General features: G+C 39.0%; 1 protein-coding gene across 1 annotated transcript in view; it reads left to right on the top strand.

The window, feature by feature from the left end:
* The window catches only part of ank2b (ankyrin 2b, neuronal), a 105,584-nt gene that overhangs the window by 82,827 nt on the left and 10,355 nt on the right, over positions 1-12,402 (top strand). The window contains exons 40-44 of the mRNA XM_053497210.1: positions 208-285; positions 842-973; positions 1,268-1,414; positions 1,562-1,745; positions 1,848-1,923. Coding sequence (XP_053353185.1) covers positions 208-285; positions 842-973; positions 1,268-1,414; positions 1,562-1,745; positions 1,848-1,923 — 617 coding nt within the window. The remainder of the gene's footprint in view (positions 1-207; positions 286-841; positions 974-1,267; positions 1,415-1,561; positions 1,746-1,847; positions 1,924-12,402) is intronic.

The raw sequence follows: 12,402 nt of genomic DNA, 5'->3' as shown, positions 1-12,402 counted from the left end.
TTGCAGTGCCTCAATATTTTTCAGCAGTTTTTTTTCTTTTCATTTGTCACCTACCTGTATTTCATTTACATTCTGTCTCCATTAGTAGTGAATATGATCTTTTTTGTGTCTGCTTCTATTCACTATTATAGGGACAATTTTTTCTTAGTTTTTGTAGTATGTGTTTTTGTGATGGCATTTTATGTGTCTTGACCATGGCATTTTCAGCGGATCCACAGGATGAGCTTGACAGAAAGGAAGGACGATTGGCTGTAATGGCTGATCATCTTGGTTTCAGCTGGACAGGTAATCTACATTGGTATTAGGTGCTAACACAAGGCAAGCAGTAGCTCATCCGGCTAAAGCTTTAGGTTGTTGGTTTAGGGATCTAAGGACCTATGTTTAAGCCCTGCCGTTGGTGGGTTACCATACCCCATATTATCCAGTGCCGGTCCCGAGCTTGGATAAAATAGGAGGGTTGTGTCAAAGGGCACCTGGCATTAAACCTGTGCCAAGTTGCTATGCTAATTGATGGTACAGTAGGCTGTGGTGACCCTTCGACGGAAACAACCGAAAGACCAACAACAACATTAGGTGATAAAACAAGAACATTAACAGAACGATTCATGGACCAAACCTCCCTTGTACCTCTCGCAGTTTTTCTTTTAAATCCCACATTATACTGTGTGCTCTCCTGTTAAATACTTGCTTTCAACAATCTTGCATATGATATGAATAGTTAGCTGGGTTGGCTGGCTTTGTCATAAATACTATATATACAATTTAAAATGAACTCTGGCATCAGTAATTTCCGTACTGTCTTTTCTTTCAAATATTGCTGTGCTTTCTTTCTTTCATCTAGAGCTGGCTCGTGAACTTGAAATTGATGAAGAGCAGGTCAATCAGATAAGAGTAGAGAATCCAAACTCATTACAAGACCAAAGTCATGCACTCATAAGACTATGGACAAAAAGAGAGGGGACAAATGCTACTGGTAGGATTGTTAATAACTTCTTAAAAGTAAATAACAATTTGTTACAACGAATATCATTTTTTTTGTCCAAAAATGGAAACTGATAATGTTAAACTGTATGTAAAAATTTCCACACGAATGACTTATGAATAGTCAATGCAAGATATGTCCAAAAAGTGAATAATATAGTTCATAGACATTTGGGATCAGACTCAGATATAGTTTTTTAGCCCAAAGCTGAAATCTTTTTTTAATTGAAGAATTAAAAACAAAAGGCATATTTAAATGTGTTACACGCTTTCAAATTGTCCACAGAAAGCATTTTGATCTCAAAGCTCACGAAGATTAACCGTATGGACATTGTACATCTTATCAAAGCTAAGATTGTACAGTCCACTCAGGACCACTCATCACATACCTATGCAGAAATGGAGCAGTCTATATCACTTGACCACAGTGACGGTAACCATAATATCCACTTTGACAAATTTAAAAATTATATATTTAATTAAAAAAATATATAAAATTAGGCAAATATAATTGACACTGCAATAGTGCAATGTTTTGCCTTTTAAAAACAGAATTATAACACTGTAATTTCCCCACCAGGTTTCTCAGCTCTTCAAGAGGACATTGACAGCCCTAGGCCAGTCCGCCACACAGAGCTCACTACAAGAATGCCAAAGTCTGGAAGTCAACCTCCATTAGTATCTGTCGAAGATCTTTCTTCTAGTGTATCTTCACTCGATACCCAGAAAGAGAAGTCACAGCTGCACATAGATCAAGATGAGGAGTGAGTCTTTTTTATTTTATTTTTTTTTAAAAGCCTAATTATTTCATCAAACCAATAGCTTTAAAATTACTTTATTTAATTATTAATAATCTTTATTTATAGGGTGGCTGAAGGCTCAACACTGTCTGGTTTTGACATGATTGGTCTAAGACAACAGTTCCCTGGCACTATCAAAAGAGTAAGTCCTTTCTTTACCCTCTACAAAACTGCACCATGGAAACTCCAGTCTCACCACTATAGCCACGTTTACAAAGAGAAAGGTCTTTCCAAACTACCATCAAAAATGTCACCTCAGCAGTTAAATCCCAATCATGATGAGGCTTTGCAAGAGTTAGGTGCAGCAGGGGGTCAACCCGAGCACATTCCTATTCATACATACATTGGAAAGGGCATTTCATCAACTGAATCTCCCAAAGTCTGCAGACCAAAGCAAAAAGAAATAATAATGACAGATTTTGAAGAGACCTTGATGGAGTCTGAGCACAGTGAGGCAGATTTCAGTGAGCTCTTTTTGGAGCTAAAACAAGTCCCTGAGGATTATGTTTCCCATTGTGCGTCTCCTATGTCACTTCCATTCTTTCAGCCACCAAACGAAACGACTCGTGACAAAGTCACACTAGCTTCCTCAATACCAGAAAACACATATGATGAGATGGAAATACCAATCCTAAAAGCTGAGGAAACGCCTGTGTGTGAACTGCCAAGTAACCAAAAGTCAAGTGATGAGTACATAAAGAAGCATGTCGAAGAGATTTCGGATAAATTCTACAGAGCTCTTTTCGGTGAAGAGTATGTTTTGGCTAAGGCTCTTGGCAAAGATATTAAAATAATTACAGAGAGTTTTGAATCATCTGAACACAAAGACTTTATTGTGAACAAACTGGATGCTGCAGAGGCCTTAACTGTTGATCAGGTTGTTTTCGTATCCTCAGAAACAACTGACAAAAACATTTCCACGAAGGAGCAACTGCAAAACATTAAGTCATCTTGTAGTTCACCCCCAAAACATCTGCTACCTTGGCATGAGGGTGAAATTGCAGCAAATAATGTTGATTCTACACTTGCTCAGATGTCACTCGACTCAGCAGCTGGACAGACAAATTCTTTATCAAATCGTATCATGGATGGGTCAGAAGCTCTAAAGTTCAATACAGTACACACACCAGAGTCTATGCTTAAAGCAACAAATTCCCCGGACGGGACAAAATATTCTAGTGTTTCAGACGATAAAGATTTAATGTCTTCAACTGAGTGTAGATCATCATCACCAGTTTCTGTATCTGAATATGAAGTTGACTTGGAAATGTCTTTGCATGAATATAGATCCTTATCACCCGAGTCTACCATTTTACTACCACCAGACTCACCAATTCCAGTTCAGTACAGATCAGGCTCTCTAGACTCATGTACACTGATAGATGAATTAAGAGTATGTTCACCAGAATCTGTAGCATCAGGTACCGAACAGAAACTACTCTCTCCTGATTCTCCCATACCGGATTTTAGACCACAGTCACCTTTACCACCAGTCTGGGAATACACAAGACCAGAATTTTCCCTGCATGTGCATGTGGACTCTGATCAGCTGTACTCTTTTGACTTTAATGAGTCAAACACAAGATCTTTTTTAATGGTTAATGATGAAATTGATAGACCAATTTCACCAGGATCGTGGAATGAATGTAGATCATTTACACCTGAATCAAATGGATCTATGGGTGCTGAGTCCTTTACCATTGACAGGTTAGACAGTGAAGTATTCCCTGATACTCTTGACTCTGAGCATGATCTTTTGACTTTTGATATCTTTGTGGATAGAATATCTAGCCCCAGATCAACAGTATCGTTGAATGAGTATAGGTCACTTTCTTGCGATTCGCCAATACCCAGTTTTACACCAGACGTATGTGACTACTTTACACAAGTGAAAGGATCGATATCATCATCTCAATCTGAGATTTCAGATTTAGGGTGTGAATTGTCATCAGAATGGCTGTTTGAAGCTCGTCCGTCCTCTCCTGAATCAGCATTATCGGTCAGTGAACGGAAATGCCTTTCCCCTGATTCACCTCTTCCCAGCTTTGTTCAAAATGTATATGAAATCATGCCTGTAAACGAACACAGATCTGTATCACCAAAATCTGATCTTTCAGACAAAGAATGTGAGCTTTTTTTTCCAATAGTATTTTCAGAGGAATATCGACCTTTGTCACCTGATTCATTTTCATCTGTTAATGATCACATACCTCTTTCATCTGATTCCCCAGTACCGAGTTTTTCACTACCAGTTTGTGAATTTCATACATCTTTAGGATATCACTCTGAATCAGTTGAGTCAGATCTTTCAGACACAGAGCACAATGTGATTTCGCCCACAGAAATCCAGTTTGAGAATCGACCATCTTCACCAGATTCTGTATCATCACTTAATATTCCTGGACTTTCACAAGATTTTATATCTCCTGAATATAGAAAGAAAGGGGTGGATTATGATGTCTCACTTATTGTACATGAAATATCTTCATTTCAGGTAGAATTAGCAAAAATTACTATATCTGAAGCCAAACCTACATTGTTGCAAAGCCACAATGATGATAAGATTTTAGAAATTGATAATTCCTCAAGTACATGTGATCCACAAGGTCTACTACTTCCTGATGCAACCAAACATTTGAACAAACAGACAGTAGATATGGAATCTGAAAAGGAGTTCACATCCAATGAACATTTAAATCTATCTGCTCTGGTATCTCCCAAAAAATGTCGAAAGATAAAAAAGCTATCGGAAAATTCAACACAAGATGGGGATGCCTCACCTAAACAGGTTGAATCTACTTTGACACATGAACTAAGTAATCCCAAAGAATATAAATCAAGTGTGCCAATAAAAGGAACAGATGCTCAAACCTTAATCACAGATACATGTGACTCTGCGTCCAATCATGGAGCCATAAGTATTGTGTTGTCAGAAGCTAGGACTAGTGTAACTGCGCAAATTCAAGACCAATTCAGTCCTAAAACATCCAAGGACAGTGTAGATACCTGTATAGCCACTAAGACCGAAACTCATAATCTCATGAGTAAAGTTTATGATCCCCAGTACAAAGGTAAAACATTCTGCCCGTACGGTCGTTTTTTTGAATACAGCATGAGGACAGATATAAGTGCACCATTATCACCTGATTCTTTTTTTCCTAAGAGTAGTTTCCCAGTTTCTGGATATAGATCACAAGCACCTGAATCAGTATGTTCTAATTCAATAGAAAATAAAGCACTTGCTGGAGACATGCTAAATCTCCAGCAACAGTTAGAATCACCTGACTCATTTCAATTAAAATTAGAAGCTAGGCCCCTTAGCCCTGACTCAATTCCAGAGTACAGACCCATGTCCCCAGAATCTATCATTTTGGCATCAGACATTAGAGGATCTTCACCAGATTCTCCTGATTCACGAGAACCACTATGTCCTGATTCACCAGTACCACAGTACTCAGGATTGTTCTGTGACATAATGCCAGTGAAAGGACATAGACCTTCCTCTCCGGAGTCAGTGACTTTATATACAAATTATGGAGAAGAAGATGATTATGAGTTAAACATTGTTGCTGTGGCGGTTTCTAGGGCATCATTACCTGATTCCATGAAATCAGTAGATGAGAATAGACCATTATCACCTGACTCGCCCATACAGCAGTTCAGACCATTTATTTCAGAGTGTAGTTTGCCAGTTTCTGGGTATAGATCATGTTCACCTGAATCTGTATGTTCTAATTTAGAGGAACTTGAATTCTTTTCTGGAGACCTTTTTGATGTTGAGCAAAGGCCAGAGTCACCTGAGTCATTTCAATCAGAATTTGAATCTCGACCCCTTAGTCCTGACTCCATCCCGGAGTACAGGCCTATGTCACCTGAATTTGTGGTATTAGATTTAGACATTAGAGGATCTTCACCAGATTCAGTCGATGGATGCAGACCACTATCTCCAGATTCACCAATACCACAGTACTCAGCAATGTTCTTTGGCTTAGTTCCAGTAACAAAATGTAGATCATCCTCGCTTGAATCTTTGGCATCAGGTTTAGAATATGAATTAGATATTTTAGGTTCCATAAATTCTGATTGTGGACCTCCACCTCGATCTGTAGTATCATTAAGTGATAACGAATGTTTACTTCCAGATTCACCTGTGCCAGATTTTAGATCTTTGTTTCCTGAGTGTTTACTTCCATGTTTTAGATATAGATCATGCTCACCTGAATCAATGCATTCTAATTCAATAGAAAGTGAGTCCTTTCCTGAAAACATGTTTGATGTCATGCAACGCCCAGAGTCACCAGAATCATTTCAATCAGAATTTGAAGATAGACTTCTCAGCCCTGACTCTTTATCAGAGTACAGGCCTATGTCACCTGAAAATATGATTTTAGATTTAGACGTCAGAGGATCTTCGCCAGATTCAGTTAATGCATGTAGACCACTATCTCCTGATTTCCCAGTACCACAGTACTCAGAAATGTTCTGTGAGTTAATGCCAGTAATAGGACATAGACCGTCCTCTCCTGAATCAGTGGATTTAGATGCAAATTATGATGAATATGATGATTATGAGTTTAATGTTGTTACTATGGCAGGTTCTAGGGCATCATCACCTAATTCCACAAAATCAGTAGATGAGAACAGGCCATTATCACCTGACTCACCTATTCAGCAGTTTGTATCATTTTTTCCTGAGAGTAGTTTGCCAGTTTTTGGGTATAGATCATGTTCACCTGTATCAGTATGTTCTAATTTAGAGGAAATAAAATCATTTGTTGAAGACCTTGTTGATGTTGAGCAAAGGCCAGAATCACCTGACTCAGTTCAGCTAGAATTTGAATCTCGACCCCTTAGTCCTGACTCCATTTCAGGTTACAGGCCTATGTCACCTGAAGTTTTCATTTTAGATTTAGATGATAGAGGCTCTTCACCAGATTCAGTTCATGCATATGGACCACTATCTCCGGATTCACCAATACCACTGTACTCAGCAATGTTCTTTGAGCTAGTTCCAGTATCACAATGTAGATCATCCTCACTTGAATCTTTGGCGTCAGGTTCAGATTATGAATTAGATATTTTAGGTTCTATAAATTCTGATTGTGAACCCTCACCTCAATCTCTAGCATCATTAGGTGATAACAAATGTTTACTTCCAGATTCACCTCTGCCAGATTTTAGATCTTTGTTTCCTGAGTGTACACTTCCATGTTTTAGATATAGATCATGTTCACCTGAATCAATGGAATCTAATTCAGAAGATATTGAATCATTTCCTGGAGACCTTGTTGTTGTTGAGCAAAGGCCAGAGTCACCTGAGTCAGTTCAGCTAAAATTTGCATCTAGACACCTAAGCCCCGACTCCATCTCAGAGTACAGGCCTATGTCACCTGAAGTTATGATTTTAGATTTAGACAATAGAGGTTCTTCACCAGATTCAGTTCATGCATGCAGACCACTAACTCCAGAGTCACCAATACCCCAATATTCAAGAATGTTCTTTGAGCCAGTTTCAGCATCACAATTTAGATCATCCTCACTTGAATCGATGGCATCAGGTTCAAATTATGAAGTAGATGTTTTGAATTCCTTAAGTTTTGACTGTGAAACCCTATCTCAGTCAGTAGCATCATCAGGTGATAGTGAATGTTTACCCCTGGATTCACCTGTACCAGATTTTAGATCTTTATTTACTGAGGATGCACTTCCATGTTTGGGATATAGGTCTTGTTCACCTGAATCAATATATTCTAATTCAGTTGAAAATGAATTATTTTCTGAAAAACCGTTTGATATCAATCAAAGGCCAGAATCACCTGACTCATTTCAATCAGAATTTGAAGCTAGACCCTTTAGCCCTGACTCTATATCAGAGTACAGGCCTATGTCACCTGAATCTATGGTCTTTGATTTAGAAAATAGAGGATCTTCACCAGATTCTCTTACTGCCTGTGGACCCCTGTCTCCAGATTCACCAATACCCCAGTTCTCAACGATGCTGGTTAATTTAGTTTTAGTAACAGAACATAGACCATTTTCTCCAGAGTCAGTGGCTTTAGATGAAAATTATGATGAAGATGATGATTATGAGTTAAATGTTGTAACTATGGCAGGTTCTAGGGCATCATCACCTGATTCCATGAAATCAGTAGATGAGAATAGATCATTATCACCTGACTCACCTATACAGCAGTTCAGACCATTTTTTCCTGAGAGTAGTTTGCCAGGTTCTGGGTATAGATCATGTTCACCTGAATCAGTATGCTCCAATTCAGATGAACTTGAATTAATTTGTGGAAACATGTTTGGTGCTGAGGAAAGGCCAGAATCACCTGTCTCAGTTCAACCAGAATTTAAAGCTAGACCTCTTAGCCCCGACTCTGAAATAGAGTATAGACCTATGTCACCTGAATCTATGGTCTTTGATTTAGACAATAGAGGATCTTCACCAGATTCAGTTAGTGCATGTAGACCACTATCTCCAGATTCACCAGTACCCCAATTCTCAACAATGCTGGTTGATTTAGTTTTAGTAACAGGACATAGACCGTCCTCTCCTGAGTCTGTGGCTTTAGATGAAAATTATGATGAAGATGATTATGAGTTAAACATTGTTGATGTGACAGTTTCTAGGACATCATCACCTGATTCCATGAAATCAGTAGATGAGAATAGACCATTATCACCTGACTCACCTATACAGCAGTTCAGACCATTTTTTCCTGAGAGTAGTTTGCCAGGTTCTGGGTATAGATCATGTTCACCTGAATCAGTATGCTCCAATTCAGATGAACTTGAATTAATTTGTGGAGACATGTTTGGTGCTGAGGAAAGGCCAGAATCACCTGACTCAGTACAACCAGAATTTAAAGCTAGACCTCTTAGCCCCGACTCTGAAATAGAGTATAGACCTATGTCACCTGAATCTATGGTCTTTGATTTAGACAATAGAGGATCTTCACCAGATTCAGTTAGTGAATGTAGACCACTATCTCCAGATTCACCAGTACCCCAATTCTCAACAATGCTGGTTGATTTAGTTTTAGTAACAGGACATAGACCGTCCTCTCCTGAGTCAGTGGCTTTAGATGAAAATTATGATGAAGATGATTATGAGTTAAACATTGTTGATGTGACAGTTTCTAGGACATCATCACCTGATTCCATGAAATCAGTAGATGAGAATAGACCATTATCACCTGACTCACCTATAAAGCAGTTCAGACCATTTTTTCCTGAGAGTAGTTTGCCAGGTTCTGGGTATAGATCATGTTCACCTGAATCAGTATGCTCCAATTCAGATGAACTTGAATTAATTTGTGGAGACATGTTTGGTGCTGAGGAAAGGCCAGAATCACCTGACTCAGTACAACCAGAATTTAAAGCTAGACCTCTTAGCCCCGACTCTGAAATAGAGTATAGACCTATGTCACCTGAATCTATGGTCTTTGATTTAGACAATAGAGGATCTTCACCAGATTCAGTTAGTGCATGTAGACCACTATCTCCAGATTCACCAGTACCCCAATTCTCAACAATGCTGGTTGATTTAGTTTTAGTAACAGGACATAGACCGTCCTCTCCTGAGTCTGTGGCTTTAGATGAAAATTATGATGAAGATGATTATGAGTTAAACATTGTTGATGTGACAGTTTCTAGGACATCATCACCTGATTCCATGAAATCAGTAGATGAGAATAGACCATTATCACCTGACTCACCTATACAGCAGTTCAGACCATTTTTTCCTGAGAGTAGTTTGCCAGGTTCTGGGTATAGATCATGTTCACCTGAATCAGTATGCTCCAATTCAGATGAACTTGAATTAATTTGTGGAGACATGTTTGGTGCTGAGGAAAGGCCAGAATCACCTGACTCAGTACAACCAGAATTTAAAGCTAGACCTCTTAGCCCCGACTCTGAAATAGAGTATAGACCTATGTCACCTGAATCTATGGTCTTTGATTTAGACAATAGAGGATCTTCACCAGATTCAGTTAGTGCATGTAGACCACTATTTCCAGATTCACCAGTACCCCAATTCTCAACAATGCTGGTTGATTTAGTTTTAGTAACAGGACATAGACCGTCCTCTCCTGAGTCTGTGGCTTTAGATGAAAATTATGATGAAGATGATTATGAGTTAAACATTGTTGATGTGACAGTTTCTAGGACATCATCACCTGATTCCATGAAATCAGTAGATGAGAATAGACCATTATCACCTGACTCACCTATACAGCAGTTCAGACCATTTTTTCCTGAGAGTAGTTTGCCAGGTTCTGGGTATAGATCATGTTCACCTGAATCAGTATGCTCCAATTCAGATGAACTTGAATTAATTTGTGGAGACATGTTTGGTGCTGAGGAAAGGCCAGAATCACCTGACTCAGTACAACCAGAATTTAAAGCTAGACCTCTTAGCCCCGACTCTGAAATAGAGTATAGACCTATGTCACCTGAATCTATGGTCTTTGATTTAGACAATAGAGGATCTTCACCAGATTCAGTTAGTGAATGTAGACCACTATCTCCAGATTCACCAGTACCCCAATTCTCAACAATGCTGGTTGATTTAGTTTTAGTAACAGGACATAGACCGTCCTCTCCTGAGTCAGTGGCTTTAGATGAAAATTATGATGAAGATGATTATGAGTTAAACATTGTTGATGTGACAGTTTCTAGGACATCATCACCTGATTCCATGAAATCAGTAGATGAGAATAGACCATTATCACCTGACTCACCTATAAAGCAGTTCAGACCATTTTTTCCTGAGAGTAGTTTGCCAGGTTCTGGGTATAGATCATGTTCACCTGAATCAGTATGCTCCAATTCAGATGAACTTGAATTAATTTGTGGAGACATGTTTGGTGCTGAGGAAAGGCCAGAATCACCTGACTCAGTACAACCAGAATTTAAAGCTAGACCTCTTAGCCCCGACTCTGAAATAGAGTATAGACCTATGTCACCTGAATCTATGGTCTTTGATTTAGACAATAGAGGATCTTCACCAGATTCAGTTAGTGCATGTAGACCACTATCTCCAGATTCACCAGTACCCCAATTCTCAACAATGCTGGTTGATTTAGTTTTAGTAACAGGACATAGACCGTCCTCTCCTGAGTCTGTGGCTTTAGATGAAAATTATGATGAAGATGATTATGAGGTAAACATTGTTGATGTGACAGTTTCTAGGACATCATCACCTGATTCCATGAAATCAGTAGATGAGAATAGACCATTATCACCTGACTCACCTATACAGCAGTTCAGACCATTTTTTCCTGAGAGTAGTTTGCCAGGTTCTGGGTATAGATCATGTTCACCTGAATCAGTATGCTCCAATTCAGATGAACTTGAATTAATTTGTGGAGACATGTTTGGTGCTGAGGAAAGGCCAGAATCACCTGACTCAGTACAACCAGAATTTAAAGCTAGACCTCTTAGCCCCGACTCTGAAATAGAGTATAGACCTATGTCACCTGAATCTATGGTCTTTGATTTAGACAATAGAGGATCTTCACCAGATTCAGTTAGTGCATGTAGACCACTATCTCCAGATTCACCAGTACCCCAATTCTCAACAATGCTGGTTGATTTAGTTTTAGTAACAGGACATAGACCGTCCTCTCCTGAGTCTGTGGCTTTAGATGAAAATTATGATGAAGATGATTATGAGGTAAACATTGTTGATGTGACAGTTTCTAGGACATCATCACCTGATTCCATGAAATCAGTAGATGAGAATAGACCATTATCACCTGACTCACCTATACAGCAGTTCAGACCATTTTTTCCTGAGAGTAGTTTGCCAGGTTCTGGGTATAGATCATGTTCACCTGAATCAGTATGCTCCAATTCAGATGAACTTGAATTAATTTGTGGAGACATGTTTGGTGCTGAGGAAAGGCCAGAATCACCTGACTCAGTACAACCAGAATTTAAAGCTAGACCTCTTAGCCCCGACTCTGAAATAGAGTATAGACCTATGTCACCTGAATCTATGGTCTTTGATTTAGACAATAGAGGATCTTCACCAGATTCAGTTAGTGAATGTAGACCACTTTCTCCAGATTCACCAGTACCCCAATTCTCAACAATGCTGGTTGATTTAGTTTTAGTAACAGGACATAGACCGTCCTCTCCTGAGTCTGTGGCTTTAGATGAAAATTATGATAAGGATGATTATGAGTTAAACATTGTTGATGTGACAGTTTCTAGGACATCATCACCTGATTCCATGAAATCAGTAGATGAGAATAGACCATTATCACCTGACTCACCTATACAGCAGTTCAGACCATTTTTTCCTGAGAGTAGTTTGCCAGGTTCTGGGTATAGATCATGTTCACCTGAATCAGTATGCTCCAATTCAGATGAACTTGAATTAATTTGTGGAGACATGTTTGGTGCTGAGGAAAGGCCAGAATCACCTGACTCAGTACAACCAGAATTTAAAGCTAGACCTCTTAGCCCCGACTCTGAAATAGAGTATAGACCTATGTCACCTGAATCTATGGTCTTTGATTTAGACAATAGAGGATCTTCACCAGATTCAGTTAGTGCATGTAGACCACTATCTCCAGATTCACCAGTACCCCAATTCTCAACAATGCTG

The sequence above is a fragment of the Clarias gariepinus genome, chromosome 1, assembly GCF_024256425.1.
Source record: "Clarias gariepinus isolate MV-2021 ecotype Netherlands chromosome 1, CGAR_prim_01v2, whole genome shotgun sequence".
NCBI classification, from domain to species: domain Eukaryota; kingdom Metazoa; phylum Chordata; class Actinopteri; order Siluriformes; family Clariidae; genus Clarias; species Clarias gariepinus.
The sequence above is the reverse complement of the archived record's forward strand: the minus strand, read 5'-3'. Positions and strand labels throughout refer to the sequence as shown.